The 21,168-nt window shown below is 43.5% G+C and overlaps 1 protein-coding gene and 1 pseudogene across 1 annotated transcript; both read right to left on the reverse strand.

The window, feature by feature from the left end:
* Positions 1-6: 6 nt before the first annotated feature.
* On the reverse strand, positions 7-1,092 carry LOC125531436 (phenolic glucoside malonyltransferase 1-like; the record flags this gene model as incomplete). The annotated part of the gene is made up of 1 exon (XM_048695842.1): positions 7-1,092. A coding segment is annotated over exon 1 (1,007 nt), but the record flags the coding sequence as incomplete, so codon positions are not given.
* A 4,702-nt stretch (positions 1,093-5,794) lies between these two features.
* On the reverse strand, positions 5,795-12,572 carry LOC125531434 (annotated as a pseudogene).
* Between the last annotated feature and the right edge of the window lie 8,596 nt (positions 12,573-21,168).

The raw sequence follows: 21,168 nt of genomic DNA on the forward strand, positions 1-21,168 counted from the left end.
GCGGGCCCCGCGGCGGGGGGGCGGCCGGCGCCTACCGCTGCGAGCTGTGCCTTGGGCGCTCCATGCAGGGCGACGCCGACGCAGTTACCGAGGTACTCGGCCGGGACAGGATGGGGCTTCATCCGCGAGCGGTGATCGACGGTGAAGAGGAAGTAGGTGGGGCCGCCACCGTTTGCTGCATCGTCGTGTTTTGCTCGCTGGTAGCACGACCAGATGAATCCGAAGGTGGCGACCAGCGAGGAGCATCGCGGCGGCGCCGCTCTCGCCTCGTCGGCGGCGACGACGACGACGTCCTTGACGCGTTGTATGTCCTCCTTTGACAGAGTGAAGGTGGCGAGGAGCTGGTCGGTGGACATCTTGACGAACTCCCTCTCCGCTCTGCCCGCCACGGCTCCGAGGAATACGTCGTAGAGGCGGCGCGCGCTCGGGTCCGTGGTCACGAGAGTTCTGTCGATGATAGGAGGCGGAGGCGCGCCGGCGCCGGTGCTGGCGGCGACCCAGGTGTGGAAGAAGCGCGTGGAGGAGGCGCCGTCGCAGGCGGCGTGGAGCAGAGCCATGCCGATGGCGAGGCCGCGTCCGCCGCGCAGCACGGTGGCCTGCAGGGCGAGCACCGCGCCGCCGTCCGGGAGAGGTGGCACGAGCGGTAAGATCTTGGCGACCTCCCTTGGCCCGTCCGTGGCCAGCTCGTTTACGTCGACGTCGCACTCGGCGACGGTGAAGGCGACGCCGTCGCCGGGGTGGTGGTGCAGCTCGTAGCGGTCTGCGGTGCCGGGCGTGAGGCGAAGGCGACCGGCCAGCGGGTAGAAGGCGCCGAGAGCGTGGGAGAGGGACGTCTTGAGGTTGGAGAGGATGGCGGTCATGCCATTGCCGGCGTCGGGACCTGGGGCGTTAAGCCAGAGAACGTCTAAGAAGGTGAGCGGGAGGGAGGTCTCCGGCACCGGAGGGGTCAGCGAGGGCGCTACGACGGCGCTCTCGAGGACGCGGAGCCGCGGAGAAGCTGGGTCGTCCTCCATTAATTGCTCCTTATCCTTAAGCTAGCAGACAAGGGCAGCTTGGTGAACGCATATGGCCTTACACGTACAGGTAGCTAGTTTAATAGTTTGGGCAATGCTACACGTATGTAACGAATTTTACGTCATATACGTAATGGGTTGCTTTTGATTGGATGAATCAGGGAAGAGGGCCCACCCAGTTTAAAATCAAGGGATTTATTGATTAGGGATGAAAAGTCACGTAACATTACGTACCTTTTACGTAGGTTTAGCATTTTTGAGTTTAATATATGGTATAGTTATCCCTTCGTTTTGTTTAGTCTATATAAAATTTGGTCAAAATTAAAATTTCTTAACTTTGACTAAGTTTATTGAAAAACATATCAAAATTTAAAATATGAAACTAATATTATTAGATGCATCATGAAATTAGTTTTCATAACATATAGATTTAGTATTGTAGATGTTGATACTTTTCTTACATAGTTAGTCAATATTTACAAAATTTGACTTCGTCAAATATTGTATCCAAACTAAGAAACCAGATGTCGTAGTATCAATTATGGCGACGAGTTGTACGGCTACTCGTATACGTTATGAGCTAACCTTGGCTAGCCTACAACAAAGCGAAAAATTGAGCGGTGCCGGTAGGTACGACCACGTACCTGCCCATACCTAGCCAACTGGGCAATGACACCTTGCATTGTATACGTATATGCGCATGTTTGTTTAAGAAAGTATTTTATTTAAAAAAAGATAGGTATTTTAGCTGCTGGCCCATCACTGCGTAACTTTACATAGAGGAGCACAGTAATATGACAGACTCATTCTCTCTCTTCTCGGAAATAATAAATTCAACCTATTCTTTTCCATTGACTAATTTGAAACATCCATATATTTGTTTTTGAAACTACCTTTTATATTTTAACTCCTTGCACCAAAACTTTAAAACGAAACCAACCTTCGATATTTTTCAACCACGTTTGAACCTATATTTCAAATTTTGAAATAATCAGTTTTCACATCGATACAATACAATTTCACTTTCCGTAGTTACTATTTCACAAATCCAAACATACATTTCACTTTCGCTAGCTTGTTTCACAAATATAGCATCTATTTCAATTACACATTTCTCAAATAACTTATTTCACTCTTTGAAATAAATTGTTCCACATTTTCAAATAATCAGTTTCACAGTGATACATTACAATTTTACTTTTTGTGGTTAATATTTCACAATTCAGAACCTACATTTCATTTTTCACTGGCTTGTTTCACAAAATATTTATATTTCAATTGCACGTTTCACAAATCACCTATTTCACCCTTTTGAAATAAATTGTTTGACATCTTATATTTACTAATGGAGACGCTGCCATGGCTGTTATCTGTGCCATCCTTTGAGCAGCGAGGAAAACCCTAGGTTCGGTTTTTCGAACCGGACGATGACGACGTCTTGGTGTTGTTCTCCTTCATGAAGGCATTGTCTTGTTTGCTCACGGTGTCCTCGGCGCCATGTTTGAGATGTTGGTTGTCTAGTTGTTGGTTGGGCCATGTCTCCAGTCGACGAGTTTAGCTTTGTTTTTCCATGTTTGGGTTGTGCATCTCCTGTCTCTCTACTTCTGGCATCATGTTCACGCCTCTTACGTCTGTGCCATGTTTTGTACCACCCAATGTATTCACTATCTTTTTCTATCAATGAAATGGTACGCAAGCTTTGCGTATTCGGAAAAGAAAAAGCCAAAATGACGAAAAATATACTCCCTCCATTCCTAAATATAAGTCTTTTTTAGATATTTCAATACGAACTACATACAGATGTATATAGACATACTTTAGAGTGTGGATTCACTCATTTTCCTCCGCAAGTAGTCCATAGTGGAAAGTCTAGAAAGACTTATATTTTAGGAATGGAGGGAGTATATTTTATTCAAAAAATACGTATAATATATTATTTTAGTATCCCCAAAATAATTATTTTAAATGTGAAATTGTATTGTTCATGTGTTTCAGGCTGGACATGGGATTTTGAGTTTGGGCTTTGGCAAGCCGGCCCGAAACCTGGCCCAGCCCAGAGGATGATCAGGGCTACTGTGCGAGACATGTGTATGCTACATCCAGTTAATAAATGAAATGATTCTAAAAAAATGTTTATAAATGAAATCACAGCACGGTTCAACTCGCCGTTGAGCATCGAGCGATATGCAAGGCTTTGGAGGAAGTTCCGTGCATCACATTTTTATTTCGCTTGCTTTTGTGTGTGTTGTGGTTAGAGATGATTGAGAGAATGAGAGCTGAACACATCGCCCCGGAACAGACATGAGCAAGAAATCTGGTGGGCGATGGGTTTAAGAGTGAGCAGAGTGCGCTGCTGCTTAACACCAGTAATTACATGTCTGAACAGCGAGCAAGTAATGCTCCAAGCCTCGCAGCTCGTTGCGGCCAGTCTGAAGCAGAATTGCAAGTTTACAACACACTTGAACTGAACTGCACTAACAGTCTCCAGCCTTTCTAGGTAAAGTTTACAGAAGGAAGAATTTATGTGTTGATCAACACTGCAGAAACATCATGCATCATCCCTGGTCGATCTGGCATGATGGGCGGTGGGAGGATGAATTAAGGAGTGTAAAGAGGCATTCCTAAGAGAGCGACTTTTTTCTTTTTAGAGAATAAGAGAAGTGCAGGTAACAAACTATGTAACGTGTACACTAACAAGGAGAGAGGATAAGACAAGTGGAGGAGGTGGAGGAAGATGGAGTGAGCCGGCCGCGATGAGCGGCACGGGAACGTGTGCGGCCTCAGCGCCAAATGTGGCCAGTGCAGAGGAGATGACGCCGGGGCATGAGCTAGTGGAGGAGGCTCTGCACTGCTCTCCAGTCTTGAATCATCAGGATTTGTAGCTCATCGACAGCGAGGGGAGCAGGCCTGCCATATAAAATACATGAAACCAATCAGTACTGCCAAAAACCTGAATCATCCATCATGCCACACCCGCAGTTTGAAATGTAACTTTTCTAATCACCACTTGAACTCATCAATTACCTCTGAAATGGTCAATTATGCACAACTGCGCAGCTCTCCGTACACTAACAAGGCCAAGACAGAGGCTCACTGCCAAGTGGTTACTTCTGAATACCAACCAACTTCACATGTAATAATTCACTGTTGGATGTGAATCCTTCTGCAGAAACAGAGTAACGAATCTAAGACGCAGAAAATGATGAACAAGGTAATTGAAGTCATCATCATGGATATAATTGCTCGCTCTACTTCGACTCATCTGGTCAATGGATGAGCCTGCTAAACTGGAACCGAAACTGTGAAGTTGACAGTGAAACATTACCATGCATCAAATCTGCACAAGATGTAGTCAGTGGGTGGGTGTAGCATGGACTGTGAGCAAATAATCAACCTGTTCCAATGTTGCACAAAACGTATTTTTAATTAGCATTCAGATATATTCAGAAAGAAGGCTAAGCAAACATTCTTCCTTTAAACCAACAAAAATGGAGAAAAGAAGGTGTGTTGCCTACACCATACAGTAAGTAAAATACAAAACTCTTATCATCCAAAACTACTAAAAGATGACATACCAGAAGATGAATTGCTCCCCCGCATCAATTGTTAGTCTTAGGATTTGTGAAAAACAAGAAGCCAATGCATGCATCAGTGAATAGCTAGGGAGGGTCACACCTGAACGATGGTATATGGTACAACTGACTTAGAAGTATACTAGAATGGTTGGGCGCACTTTGCTGCGCCGTTGGTGTTGTTGAGATTCTTAAAAAAAATACTGATTTTGTTTTAAAATATAAGGTGTATTACTTTTTTAAAAAGTCCAACCTCTATAAGTGTGATCAAAATTTATGAAGAAATATATCAAAATTCGTAATATCAAATTGGTGTTATCAGATTTATCATGAAATGAATTTCCATAGTTTTTCGGCTTCATATTGAGGATGTCAATATTTTTTGCTCTAAACTTGGTCAAAGTTAAAGAAATTTGACTTTTTCAAAAAACTAATACCCTTTGTATTTTGGAACTGATGGAATATTTAGTTTGGCAGACGGGGGAGACAATGGAGTATTTATAATGTGGTTATTTGGTGGGCCTTTCATGGTGTGATTTTGTGCTATGCGCTAATCAACTCATACTTTTGTGTGTAAATTTCTACGTGGTGACTACCTGTACTATATTAATGTTATAGTATCATCACATGGTGGCACTTCTTTTTTCTAGGTGACAAGAGGGTGCACGGGGTTGATATGTTTTTCTAGCCGGTTGGTGTTTATTGATTTGAAAAACATTGACCCGATCACAATCGTAAACTAAATTCAAATTTGAATATCCCAATCGAATAAAAGAGCTTCAAAATTAGGGTGTATGGTGAATTCAAATAATTAAATAAGAGAAAACCTTGAGAAATTATTGACCCGGTCAAAATCAGGTGACCAAGTTCTAAACTAAAGACCTCAATCAATTGCGAGGACTTACAAATTAGGAAGTATAGTGTATAGTATAAAGAGTTGAATGAGAGGTTTGAGAAATTGTTGATTTGGTCAAAATTAGGTGATCCAATTCCAATTGAACACCTCAATTGAGTGTGAGGCCTTTTACCCCTAGCGAGCTTAGTGATATAGTAGATATAGCCTGGACACTCACTCCAGTATAGCTTATAATTGTACAATTATCCCGTTAACTCAAAAAAGAACATGGTATATGGCACAACTTAGAAGTATACCATATATATATATTTATTTTGACCGGAAGAAGTATACCTTATAATGACACTAGGTAATCAGTTCACATAGCGCTCATCAATATTGACCTTTAGCTTGCTTGTTGCTAGCACTCTGCACTGTTTTGACAGCTCGCTACTGCAGCCGTGGATCTCTAGCTCTTCCAGCGAGGGTGGGAGACCCTCCTTCGGCAGCTCTGAGATGCCTGGACACCATCGGATCTTCAACGTCTTGAGGGAAGGAAGGTTGTGCAGCCCCGCCGGAAAATCTACGAGCTGCTCACAAGTCCAAAATACAAGATGCTGCAGGAACGTGTGGAGCAGAAGTGCTATCTCTTGCTCATCTGTTAGTCTCGCCTCTTTCACAAGATATAGCTGTAGTCGTTGGAGGGAGGTGAGGCCCTTCTAGAATGACGTGGTAAGGTGAGACAAATCATCAATTTTAAGACTTTCCAGTCTAGGGAAAATTCCACCTATTAGCTCGTAACTCTCTCCAAAGGTGGCAGGGCATTCGACTACTTCCAAATGCTTGAGGTTCACGAGGGATCGCAAGCCCTCTAGTGTGACGAGTGATGTATAACTTTCAATACGAAGATCTTCCAGCAGAATGAAGGATTCCAGCTGTAGAAATTCCAAACATGAGTTTGTATATAATGCCAAAGACCTAAGGTTTCCAAGCGATTCCATGCCATGCAATGTGGCGAGCCATCTGCATGCTATAATTGTCAAATCTTCCAAAGACGTGCAGGAGTGCAGCATTAGAGAGTTCAAACTTTGGCTAAAGGATACTGCTAGTTTTTTTAGGCAAGTATGGTCATTCAGAAAGCAAGGCTGTAGGGTTTCCTGGGAATACTCATCAATTACAATTTCTTCAAGTGATCGCGGGAGGAACAATCTTCCGTGCACCAAAGAAGAGAACAGCTCGGGGCATTCCTCAATTTTTAGATACTCAAGGGAGGTAAATCCAGCGAAGCCTTTCCTGCTCCCATCAAATATTAGACTAGGGCATTCAAGAATAGTTATCTTTTTGAGAGAGGAGGTGACATTTAATGGAACGCACCACAATCCATCTTGAGCCGAGCTGCCGACAAATCATTCTCATATCCTGATGATGAAGCCTCCGAGGCTAGGATAAGGTTCGACTGCATGTTTCCTCCTCCTTCAATCCGCAACTCTGTCAACTTTGGACAGTCCTTTATGAGCAATTCCTTCATGGCCATCATAGATAGCCATTTCCCCGTTATTCCACATGAAACAATTTTGAGACTTTCAAGGTATGGCAAGGCACTATTATCTGCAGCTATCACGTCTTCGTGTGTGTGCTGTGACAGAATATCTGAAGAGAAGAGTTATGTGCAGTTTTTTATGCTCAAACTCTCTAGAGATACCAGATGAGAAAAACTTATTAGTGAAATAGACACCAGATTCCGGCAGCCTTTTATTTTCAAGTGTTTGAGTATGCCAAGATTTTGTCATCCAGTCTCATCACACCAGAAAACTCACCGAAAAGACTGTTTGGCCTAATTTCGAACGTTTCCGTGGAAAAAGATTTCATGGTCAGAAACTTTGAAACTCTGCTGATTAAAAGTTCAGAAAATGTGGCTGAAGGCCGAAGAGGTTGCAATACTTGCAAGTGAGGACAATCGCAGATTACGAATTTCGTAAGACTGGGCAACCATGCATTCTTCTCCATATTGAAGCTATAATGTTTCTCAAGCAAATCAAACATCTTAAGTGCAGGGCAACCTCGGATCTCCAGTACTCTTAAACTAGAGTTCATATCTCCTAGAGAAGTGCAGACACAATTCTCCAACTCTGGCATCTCAACTAAAACTAGCTCCTTCAATGACGGAACCGATACTTCTCTTACTTCCGTATGTTTCTCAACTTCAACCTTGTAAGAAACGGAAACCTTTCCAGACATGGAAGTATCCAGCCCTCTCCACAGTTCTCTAGATGAATTATCTGCAAAGAGGTAAGCCAACCATCTAATATTTGATGAGAAAACTTGCTCTTAACTTGAGATGGTGAACCCAACTCAACATGACTGCCCTCAAGTTTTAGATACCGGAGATGTGTATGATTTATCCAACCACACATGAAGGAATGAGAATCAGCAGATGTTGCAGACAAATGAAGCACTCTCAAATGATGTTCCTTTTGGGATACTTCTTTGAAGACTTTGAAGAAGGAGGAGTCATACTGCCCAATTAACACTAGTGTCCTCAAGTTTCTCACTGATGTAAATGCAATTCGTACACTTTCTTCGAACTTCTCACTACGAGATATGTTGTTGGTCTGATCATCCATAGGATATACATAATCAGTTAGAATTGACAAATGGTGTACAGTTGGCGATATTTCATTGCAATATATACCATCCAATGTTGCACACTGCATTCTTGAAACAACCCTTGCAAAATCATGCATAAGATCTCTAATGGCATAGGATGTCTGTCTGCCCGAAGAGAAGACTTCTTCATTTTCCTCAACCTGCTCAAAGAATCCCAAGTTCACCAAGTCAGTTAGATAGGACCGTCCCATCTCCTCCAAACTGTCACTTGAATAATCAGGCTTCACAAATCCCTGTGAAATCCACATACGAACTAACTCATCGGCATAAAACAGATAATTATATGGGAATATAGAACAATATGAGAAGCACTGTTGTAAATGGAAGGGCAACTCATCATAGCAAATCTTCAAAGCCGACATGATGCCGTTACATAGTTGCAGGGATTTCCAATATTCATTCTTCAGATTGTTAGTCCAATGCTCAACGGTAAGATGTTCCCTTAATAGTGCTCCTGCAGTTTGTGCTGCTAATGGGTTTTTCTTTAATGTTTGTGCCATTTTATGCGCTATGTCACTTAGACTTTCTTTCTCTTCGTAGTTCTCATCACCAAATGCACATGCTTTGAACAGTAACCAGAAATCCTGTTTTTCCAATGCACCTAACTTAATTGGTTTAACCGTTCCTCTACTTTTTGCAATAGATGATTTTCTAGTTGTCATGATTATCAAATTGTTGTTCGAATTCTCTGACTTAAAAGGAGCCAATAGTTGGTCCCATCGGCTATCATTTCTATCATCCCAGACATCATCTAAAACAAGTAGAACCCTCTTCGATTTTATTTTAGTCTTCTAGAGTTCTTGAAGCTTGGCAAAGCTGCAAAGCCCTTGATGTGTTTCCTCGGACACAAAATCTAACATCTCCGTTGTGAGTCTAACTTCATCAAAGTTTTTAGACACCCAAATCCATATCCTGTGGACAAATTGCTTTTCTACAGAAGGATCATTGTATACGAGTTGGGCAAAAGCTGTCTTCCCAACTTGTCCGATCCCTACAATAGGTAGAACAGTGGCACCAGTAGCTAATTTGTATTCTCGTATCAAATTGATGATGAATTTCTTCTCTGCAGTTCTCCCGTACATTTTTCTTTGAACAAGACTTGATGTTCTTCGGCATGGATCGGTTGTTGTATTCTGACGGTGATCTGTAGTTGCAGCAGAATATAACCCAAGCATGTCGAGAACCCCTCTCATATCCCTTTGAATACCCTTCAATTGACTAATTATTTGTCGTAACCTGCTGGAAAATTCGTCCCTGTTCGACAGGTATGTGTTATCTATTGTGACCTGTGTTGGCTCATGATCAATTCTCATCCTTTTTCTGCTGGATGAATTACTAACTGGAACAGGCGAAGCATTCCCAGTAGCATTGCCTATGCTACAACAATAAAGAAAATGTTCTTAAGCAAATCGTTTATATAAATGAACAACAAGAATAAGGGATACACATGGATGCAGAAACGGGTAAACTCTAGGCTTTTTGAATTAATTATTTATCCCAAAAGATAAAATACAGAGACATTGATATGCCGTAAATCATACCTCAAGGAAGGTTCTTGCGGTTGGTGACTTGCCCTACAACCAGCACTCTTGATATGCCTGCTCAAAACCCCTGTCCCATTTGTAGTCTTACACTGAACTACCGTTTGACAATACTCACATTCTGCCTTCTCAGGGTTTCCATTACCATCTCTTGTCACAACAAAATGGTCCCATGCCTTGGAGTGTTGCCTTTTCCCACGACTGTTACTTGTTGGCGGTATATCAGTATCGACCATTGATGTTGAAGTAACTGTGCCAAAATAAGAGAAGTATTAGCATGATCCCATTAACCGTAAACTCCCTGCCTCCTTTACATTTAGAAACCAAGCCTTGTCAAAAGGTTATAGATTCAGTGAAATAACACTCCCAGGCCTCAAAAGACTGGGCATTTTTTTAATTTCTTTTTGTAAGGGAAACTAGACAGGACATGAATAGTTTGAACAAAACACTAGTAACTCGTGCGAACTGACCAAAATATGAACAAAACTAGATTTCACAACGGCTATTTGTACACCACTACCTAAAGAAGGAAGCTCAGATAAATTCTAATTCCACAGTACATGAGGCGTTTCAACAGAACACTAACTCGTACGAACTAACTCGTACGAACTGACCAAAACATTTCGCAGCAACGTCGGCTATTTGTACACCACCACCACCTGAATAATGAATCTCAGCTTGGATAAAAATCTAATTTAACTGTATTTTGCAACAGAGACTCACAAGTCAAAATTGCGCCCGTGAGTGCAGGGATCCAGTTTGGTGCATGAGTTGCCTCTGCTTCGGCCACAAAGCTCGTTTCTGTTATGTAAGGCGCCGCAACGACCCGTCTACAACTTCCTGACATGATCTCCTCGTCCGACAATGATGCAATCCCAGCGCTAGATCTTCCCTCGTGCTAGATCTTGCCCACCTTCGCCGCTTGTTGGTAGTGGCTCCGGTGTTGCAGACTATGCCTAAGCTACATGAGCTTGGTGGGGAGCCAAGTTCACATCTTTCGATGGTGTTTACGAAGGTTGTCTCGACCGAGGCGTCGACTATGGAGCTGCGTGTCATGCCAATTGCCTCTGTGATTGCAGCCATTGTCGAGGTCATGACTCCGGTGTTGCAGATTATGCCCGAGCTGCTGCAGATTTGTGGGGAGCCCACTTCTCCTACTTTTAAGGAGATGGGGTCGCTTGGAGGGGCCTTGGCGATGCCGACTACGACCTCACCGTTGCCGTTGGAGCCGAGTCATCCGATTGCCTTTGTGGACCGTGGAGGTTTGAATGTTGTTATTGTTGTCCCACCTATGGTTGTTGGCTAGGTGGCATCTGTGAGTGCCGAGGTTGATGAGACGGGTGCTTTGGCACCTAATTATGAGGCGTTGAAGTCCATCTGGTCGCTTGTCTTTGACCATTAAGGTATATTAGCACGTATTGACGAGGCGGTCTTCGTGAAAAAGCTATGCGGCTTGCTCGCTGGCTTGGAGGAAGCTAGCACTGGGTATGGGAAGGCAATTGCTTGCCTCCTAGCGGAGGAGGCTTCTACGGGCAAAATCAAGAAGGTGAAGAAGGCTCTCATGAGCATAGTCAAGAAGAGTGGTGTCATTGGTATGGCATTCGCGGCTGCTTAATGAATGATACTCAGTCTCTTCAACCACCATCTCTGATTGGCTTGTCCCCCATTGATGTGATGGTGTTTGTTGTGTATTTAACTTTGGTTTTGTTGGGGGTTTCATTGCGACGTAGAAGTGCGAGGGATCGTGGTTGATACGCTTATGTATGTTTGTCGGGTTGACCGTGGTGTCATGGAGTTTCTTTCTTAGCGAGTAGTCCACGTGTGGTCTATATGTATAGGTTTTTGGCCTGGTTCTCGCCCGGTTTCTCGTTAATTAACTAGAAAAATTCTCTTCTTCTTAATTAATCGGTGAGGCAAATCTTTTACCTCCGTTTCAAAAAAAAATCACGACGGGCACGGCGCTTGCAACCTACTGGTGTCGGCCACATGACTTGGACAACGAGTATGACAAGAGTTCAGCATCCCATGAGCAAGTCCGTCGTGCCTTGCGTGCGGTGCCACCAGGGCCGTCGCCTCTTCGTGACGTGACAGTCAAACCTAATAAAAAAATAGCGTGCTATAGCATTGCTAATAACCCGCTATACTGTTTTGAGCAATGTCTCTCTAAATGAATTAGTGTACAATATCGCTAATAGCATATTTTAAGGCCTCACTATTTTGTCATAGCACACTATTTTTTCTCTTTCGTCAAACCCCGATGACATGTCAAGTTCTAGTCAAAATACACCTCGGATGAAAACCACGGTACGAGGGACTAAATTTACCTCGGATGAAAACCCCACTGACCAAAACACTGACAAAACTAGATTTCACAACGGCATTGGCATAGGCTATTTCTACACCAACACCACTACCGGAAGAAGGAAGGTCTAATTCCACCGTACGTGAAGCGTTTCGGCATCCGCTATTTCTACACCAACACAACTACCCGAAGAAGGAAGGTCGGATAAATTCTAATTTCACCGTACGTGAAGCGTTTTGGCATCGGTTATTTCTACAGCAACACCTCAAGAAGGGAGCTCAGCTCAGGTAAAATATAATTAACTTTATTTTGCAACAGAGACCCACAAGTCACAACTGAAGTAATCTGCAGGTGGTACGCAGGCTTACCCTGTTGGGGCCTGTAGAAGTCGAGGTCGTCGACCACGTTGGCCGCATCATAGAGCACCTCCTTGAGATCAGCAAGAGATTCACCCAGTGGCTCGTTGCCAAGCTCCCTGCCTTCAAGAGCAGAGACGACCATGCGGACTCCCTTGATTGCAGACGTGAGCCCCTCGATTTCCACCGCAAGCCCGGCCTCGCGGACCCAGCGATCAGGGGGCCTGCCGATGAGGGGGCTCGAGAGGATCTCTTGCGCTAGCCACCCAATCCCGGCGGCCTCCATCGGCAGATCCCACGGAAGAGAGCTAGCAGTTCGTCAGCGGCCGGCCGTGGCGTGGAGTGGACGGACGGAGGAAGCAAAGCGAAATACTCTGCGGGGGAGACGGCAGCTCATCTCCAGCTTGGTTTATATATACAAAAACTGTAACGGGCTGGGCCCAGATGGGTTATCGTCTGAGTTAATGCTTGAAAGGCCTGCACGTCTAAATGGGCTTGGGCTATGACCATGAGCAAAACCTCAACAAACAACCAAATGAAGGTCCTCATTTCAATTTCCTTTCTTTAACGTCCTCTTTATTTTATTTCATATTCACGCACTCCATTCATTCACACACATATGCCTCAAAAACAAAATTCAATCACACAAATACGTATACACTCCAAGAGAATTTTGATTCGGAATAATACCACTCAATTTTTTTTAAACATACTACATAATAAATACAAACAAAAACTTATAAAGGCGGGAACTATTTGGGGATGGCGGACGCAAAACCTCCGAGGCCCGCAACGAGGACAAGGGGCAGGATGGAGCACCACAGGACGGTCCTCCCGACTGCTCGCCGGTCACATGGCCGCTGGTTCACCCAGAGGCCAGCCCAGGCCTCCGCGCACCCAAAAAGCACCAGGACAACGAGAATGGCGTAGTAAGAATAGAAGGCCACCTTGCCACCATGGAGGAAGACGCCGCCGGGACCCCGATAGACAAGCAGCCACAGCGCCCCGGCAGCCTCGAGGACGCCACACAGCAGCAGCGTTGCCGGCAGCTTCTCCCGGTCGAGGTCGAGGCTGGCCTCCGCGATCGCGCCCACCACGCTGCTCTCCAACTCCATGTATATTTTTTCGGGCTTAGTTGCTTGTGATCTATATGGGTCACTGATCGTATGTATATATATGCAGCGGGCGGGCGGGCGGGTCGGCCAGCACGTAAAAAACTAGCTGCGGAGATACCCACATGGAAACATCAAACACCACCACATCACTGTCTGCTGTCTGTGAGAAACATGTACGCGTTCCTCTGAGATGCTCCAGGCAGATCACTTTTCTTCCGCGTTCCTCTGACTCTAAACCCTGAGGCGGCTGAGGGCTTCCTCTGTTTAACCGTCTGTCGTTTTGGTGAACTTCCTTTGTTTTACTTTTTTCTTTTTCTGTTCTCTTTTCTGCAGCGGGCTTCTTTGGGTTTTTCCTATGTTTATCAATTTTGCTTTTTCTTTTGCTTTTTTATTTTTCCTCTGTTTTTCGTTTGGGGTTTTCTACCTTTTCTCTTTACCTATTTTATGCAAATAAAAATATTCAATTATTTTATAAATACACAAACAATTTCAATACATGACGAATAATTTTTAACACATGATGAACAAGTTTTTAAATACACACTGAACATTTATTTAACACATGATAATCCTTTTTCTAATATAAGATGAACATTATAATCCATAATAGACATTTTTTTAATACATGAAAACATTTTTTTAATTACATGAGCTTTTTTCTAAAACGGGCGAAGACTTATAAAGAATGCATAACATTTAAAAATTGCATGATAAACATGTTTTTAATACTAGACAACATTTTTTAGTTTCATGAACATTTTTTCTAAATTTGTCAAGACATATAAAGAACTGGCCAACATTTTCAATATACACAATGAACAATCTTTGTATACACAATATGCACTTTAAATTACACTATAAACATTTTGTAAATATATAATTAATATTTTATAATAATGCTGGACATATTTAATACATGATGAACTTTAAAATAATAATACACGATAATTTTCCAATACATGCTAAACATTTTTTAATACAGTAAGAATATGTTTTTTTTACAAAATTAGTGAAACATAAATGTTTAAAAAATGAGAAAACAAGAAAAAAAATAGGACATAAAACCTCGCGATCACTATATTTTTATTGATGGGAGAGGTTGGGGATGCTCATCCTACCATTTATTTCAAAATTTTGTCGGTCGGTTACCATGTTGACCGCTTGGTGGGTTTACTTCCTACAAGTAAACCAATCTTTAACATCCTAAAAAAAAGTAAAGCGGTCTCTGACACGCAGTGCTGGTTTGTTTTCTTTCGAGAGAAGCGCTACTGGTTTTGTGATTGAATCACAATCCTCGCTAGGAGTTCATGCATTTCTGGGCCTGGCCTAGTGCACGCGCACTACCGCATACCCCTCTGAGGTGCTACAAGTGACTAGTAGAACACCTGTGCATTGCAACGGGCTGCATTGACGACTTTAAAGCCTACCTGTCTGTGTTAATGGGCTGGGCTATGACAACAAATTGAACGTTCTTCTCAATTCCATTTTTTGGGTAACATCCACTTTATTTTATTTCATACTCAACCACTCCATTCATACACACAAATTTCATACTCCTATATGGCAGTAAAACATTTAGGAAAAATAACATATTTTGCTACGTACTATTACTCAATAAATTTAAAAAATTATAAAGGCGGGAACTATTTGGGGATGGCGGATGTGAAACCTCCAATTTCAAGCTTATTTCAGATACTTCCGTCACAAAAGAGTCATTTCTCGCACTTGAAAAATGAAAAAAAAATTAATACAAATAATTTTAAATTCCTATGTCAACATTTTCACAATGATAACACCCATGTTCATGACAAACTTTGGCCAGGTTATCATGGACTATGCCATGGATGTGACCATGCCATGGGCATATGGATTGAAATTTATGCATGTTCATACTAGATAAGCCCTTTTTGTGATGTTTTTTTAACTTGTGGTATTGCAAGTTTATGGTTTTCCCACTAAGTAGTGTGCATAAGATGGCTCCATGCAAAAGGATTTCAAATTTTGAGGTTATTTTCATTTTCTTTGTCATTTTTTAAAATGTGGTCAAACTTACAAGGCTCACCATTCATACCAAGTGGTTGGTAAAATTCAAGTGTTGTCCCCAGTGCATAAAACACCAATATTAAAGCTTAAAGTGGTTTTTTTTATCAATTTTTAGGACCAAAGTACATCACACTTGTAATTCAAATTTGATCTACTTCTGATAAATCACTAGAAATTTACTAAATATATGAAATGTAGTAATAAAAAAACTCTAAAATTCATGAAACATGGGCGGTGGGCATCCAAAATGGTTTACTTTGCATGAAAAATACAAAGGTCCAATTTGTAAGCTTATTTCAGGTACTTCCTTTAGAAAAATATCATCTCTAGGACTTGAAAAATAAATATAAATATAAATATATATATTAATGCAAAATAATTCCGAATTCCTATGTCAACATTGTTCACATGATAATACCCATGTTTATGTCAAAATTTGGCCATGTTGTCATGGACTATGTCATGGATATGACCATGTCATTGGTATATAGCTTGAAATTCATGCATGTTCGTACTAGATAGACCATTTTGTGAAGTTTTTTTTTTCAAACTTGTGGTATTGCAAGTTTATGATTTTTCCAAGTAAGTAGTCCACATATATAATATGGCTCCATGCAAAAGCATTTCAAATTTCGAGGTTTTTGTCACTTTCTTTGGTTTTTTAAAATGGTGTCAAACTTGCAAGGCTCACCATTCACACCAAAATGGTTGGAAATTTCAAGTTTGGTTGTCCCCAGTGCATACACCACCAATATTAAAGCTTAAAATGGGTTTGTCAATTTTTAGGACCAAACTACATCACACATGTAGTTTAAATTTGAGCAACTTTTAACAAATCACTAGAAAATAACAAAATGCATGAAATATAGAAATAAAACTCTAAAATTCATGAAACTTGGGCAGTGGGAATCCAATGTGGTCTACTTTGCATGAAAAATACGGAGGCCTCGTTTTCAACCTTATTTCAGGTACTTCCTTGACAAAAAATCATTTATGTAGCATGGGATCCTTTGCAAAAGTAAAGGGTATGTCTGGGATCTGTTTCTATATGTTTGGTCAACCAGGGTGTGTTTTGCAAAAGTTATCGGTCTTTCTGCTGCGTCGCCGCCCAAACGGATGCCTTCCAGAGAGCAGAGCCACCGGGCAATGCCCATTGCCACCGCCACCGCGCATTCCCACCAAATCGATCTGCCGCTAAAACAATCTTCCGCCACAACCTGTATCCCACTCTCGGCACTGCTAAAATACCGGCGTTCAGCATCATTCCACCGCCACTCCATTACTTCCACGCGCCTGCGAAATCCATTTTCAGCAGCCATGGTGAGGAAGCTTTTCACCATCTGGATCTCCATAGGAGGTCGTTGCCCGAGGGCACTGGTGCACGGCACCAGTGTGGGAGTGGGCTCCAAGTCCGATGCGGGGTTCAAGTCTGGCATAGGCTCGAACTCCGGCACGGGCTCCAAGCCTGGTGCTTGGTCGGCCACCTCGGGCGGCTGTTCATCTGTCGCTTCCGGCCACACCAACTACTCCGAATCCGAAGTCGAGCCCATATCGTCCGAGCTGTCCTGTAACCGCAGGGAGAAGGAGGAGGACGCTCAGGCAGAGGCGGCCTTCAAGGTGATGCAGGAGCACCTCGACGTCAACTTCGAGGATGAGGAGGAGCCCGAGGAACAGATAACGGCTCCAGCGTTCGATGTTGCCGCTCTCACTGCCCTGGTTCTGGAAGCTCTGCACGGCGCAGTAGAAGCACAACCAGGCCGTGCTATCCGTGTCTCGGTCGACGGCGTAGGCAAAGGCTGTCCTGCGTAGGGCGGCTGAAGAAGAGGCGGCAGCTCGCGAGCAGAGGAGGGCTACTCTGTGTGCAGCGGCCGCCGTCGAGACGGAAGCAGATGGACCGAACGTCGTCATTATATCCTCGTCCGACGATGGTGATAATTAGGTGATTTCTATTAATGATTATTGCAACATAGACACACACACACACAAACTGAGGAGATTCTATTGTTTACCTCAAAAAGAAGAAAACCAGAAAGAGAACGTAATCGATGTGCACGCTCGCACAATCCAAGAATGGACAATTTATTTATTAAGAGTGTGCTGCTTCACACAAATAACTACATATCTAAACAAGAAGCAGTTTCTTCAGGGTAAACAAGCTAGAGTTAGGATGTCATGTCAGACTTAATCAAGCAGCAGTTACAGCAACACTACAACTTCTTCTCGGATTCTTGCTTGCTGACTGGAGCTGGAACTGCAATAATCAAGTTCCAGCCTTTGAAGTAAGTTTGTTAGAGCAGGGATATGAATGGATGTACTATTCAACACTAGAGAAACATGCATTTTTTTTCCAAAGGAGACATGTCTGAGAGATCTAAACAGGATACTGACTATTCAGAGATGTTGACTGTAGTTCAGCATGTAAGGCCCGGCATGGCGTTTGACTAGCTAGGTGCAGCTAGCAAACTCTGCACACGCCCGGACTGAATCAGCATGTACAGTCTACCAAGGAGGGGAGAGGATGAGACAAAAGGTGGACGAATATGGAGTGGTGGGGAGCTGGCCGGCGGCGGTAGGGAGAGAACGGGCCATGGGTAATAAGCGCCCTGGGACGTGTGGCTGTGGCGTCGCCACCAAATGTGGAAAGAGCAAAGGAGTGGAGGATGCGCTCCCGGGGGGTGCTGAAGAAAGACTAGCGGTGTGGAGACACCGAGAAGGAGGCGGGAGGTGCTGCAATGCTTTGTAGTCCTGAATCATACTGCACTAGCTTCCTCTTCTTCATCAGGTTGAGCACTTCAGGTTCTGCCATGATGCATGCCACCGCATACATAAAACAAATCAGTACCAAAACATTTGAATCATCCATCGTTCAACACGGACCACATGTGATGTAATCAGTACCTTCGATAGGGTCGATCCAAAACTACGCAGCACTCCGTCAAGATATGAAGGCACAGGCTCACTTGTTAATTTTCTTATCTTGATGGAACAACCAACTTCAGAATTGACTGCTGGCTACAACTTGTTCTGCAGAATCTGAGGAAATTATCTAAGGTAAATGGAACTCATTGTCTAATTTAAATTTAAATGCCTCAGTTCGTTACTTTGAGTTGGTCAGTTGGTGAAGTAGGAACTCTGAAGGATCAATGCCAGTCTGTGAAACTTTACCATATATATATGCAGTCTCCACAATCCGCACAAGATGCAGTTGGCAGTGGGTGGTACCATGGACTGACCAAGAGCATGAAAAACAACGTACCTGTTCCAATATTGCAAAAAACATACATGTTTAGCACCGAGAGATTCAGAAAAGGGTGTGAGACATAGTTGCATTATGGCACCAAAAATGGAGCAAAGAAGGTGTGCTGCTTACACCAATATGCATTGAAAGTGTTTTTTCTTCCTCTTCGATGAAGCTTTCCGCCCGGCCATCATTCCAGAACTCCAATGTGTCGAGGGTAGCTCGCGGCAAGTATACTGCAGATGGGAGCAACAAGCACCGCTGAGATGCTAAACCAATAATAATAATAATAATAATAAGAGAGGGAAGGAGTGATTCGCTGACCTTTGAAATGGTCCTGGTAGAACTGCACAGCCACTTCTCGATGATACTTCTGTCACTTTTACTGATTATTGTTTGGATGGATGAACGAAATCCTGAATGCCAAAGCCACTGTAGGCCCTAAATGTACTGCAGATTCAAAGTAATGAACGGAAGGTCAGAGAAACAACATACATCCACTTTATTGATTGTATTGTACTATCTAAGAATAAATGAAGAAAAAAATAGGCATTCAAATGTTCAGTACCTTCATACTTGTTAGTCACCTCCGTCAGGTTGAAAGAGGTCATGATCGCACCGTGTTGATCTTTAATCATATCTTCCTCTGCAGGGTTTCTTTGGGTTCGTCAATATGGAACACCTGAACCTGAACGATATCGATGATGCCACACAGAACGCGCAAAGTGTGAAACAAGCACTGTTGAGATGCTAATAAACTAGGAATAGGAAAAAAAGAGAGGGAAAGGAACATGGTAGAACAGCACAACTACTTTTTGATGATACTTCTGTTAATACTGTTATTGTTACTGTTTGGTTGGAGCACCAATTAAGTCCTGAACACCGAATCCACCGTCTGTTGTAATTGCTCTACAGAACATACAGATGCTCAGTATCATTCACCTCTGATCTAGGTTCATTGATCTGGAGACACAACAACAGGTACCAGATGTGTAAGCCCAGATAGCTGTAAGTCATAACACAGAAGCACGCCGGAATGAATCGTAATTCAAGGAGAACTTACTAATTAACTGACGAATGCATCGACTGACGCGTGCACATGCGACATGATCACTTGCGTTGATATATCCTGGCCGGAGCTGAACTCAATAACAGTAAACCGAAAGCCTTCACGACTTATGTAACAATGCCAACGACCGAGCAGCTGTGCCGGCAACTAAGCCACCTGTCAGAGTAACAAGTTATTTGTTAGTACTGTAAAACAGCGGAGAATCGTGGGATTGATTTCCTTTCCTCGTAAGGAAACAAGGAATACATAGAAGGCGGGAGGCGTGTTACCTTGTGCTACTCAAAGCCGCACCTGGAAATCTGGATTTGTTGCTTTTAATTTCTCGACTTCCTCTTGTAACTCAGAACTGCAACTCTGTACGGTTAGTCTTTGCAGTGAAGGTGGGAAGGCACCCTTAGGCAGAGACCGGATTTGAGGACAACCTTCGACACATAGATGCTCAAGAGAAGGAAGGCTGCGTAACCCTTGAGGAAGGGACGGCAGATTGGGGCAATCCTCAAATGTGATGAACTTAAGGGAGGTGAGGAGCTGAAGAGCTCCTTCTTCCTCTCCTGTGAAGCTTCCTGCCCGCTGATCATACCAGAATGTTAACCACTTGACGGTAGGGGCGAGGAGGGTGCAGATGGGAGCAACAAGCACCGCTGAGATGCTATCCACTACAAGAGATTCCAGTCGGAAGGAGCCTGCAGGCAATGATAGGTTGGTCCTTGCTCCCGCCAATTCCGACAACAGATCCGCTGATACAGAGCGGCCAAGACACTTATCTCTGTTATAGACCGCCAATCTATCAAGGTTGACTGTGATGAGAGGATTAAACCCATCCATTGTCCAATTTTCACAGTCCACCAGTTCTAGATCGGTCAGACAAGTGAGGTTGGAGAGCAGAGCCATTGACTGCATGCCTGACTCTCCGAAAATCTCAAGTTTCTTGAGGGAAGCAGGGAAAGGCCTGATGGTGTGAGATGCTTCGATGGGCCACCGAAAGAAGTTGGGACAATCTATTACTTTAACTGATTTGAGGCACATGAGATCCTGCAGTCCATGGCACGTGATGCTGCATTGGAAGAAATACAGATTTGCTAGGGATTTCAGTTTATTGAGCTCCGTCAGTGAAAAGTGTGCCACTTTCTTTATATACGCTGTCTCTACATTAGGCAGGTTATGCAAGGCCAGCCCACCAGTATGCCCATGAATAGACATAACCCCTCTAGAATATTCAAGCCTTGAACGAGGAAGTTCTACAAGACAATCACTACCGGATTCGCACCCTATGCCGACGGCCAGGGCCGTCGGCATAGCCCTCAAAATATCCGTGGGCGTAGCCAGAAAGGCCGTCGGCATAGAAAGGCCGTCGGCATAAGACCTATCCCGACGGTGTCCGTACATCTATGCCGACGGCCAAGGCCGTCGGCAACGG

Source organism: Triticum urartu, unplaced genomic scaffold (assembly GCF_003073215.2).
Source record: "Triticum urartu cultivar G1812 unplaced genomic scaffold, Tu2.1 TuUngrouped_contig_7091, whole genome shotgun sequence".
NCBI classification, from domain to species: domain Eukaryota; kingdom Viridiplantae; phylum Streptophyta; class Magnoliopsida; order Poales; family Poaceae; genus Triticum; species Triticum urartu.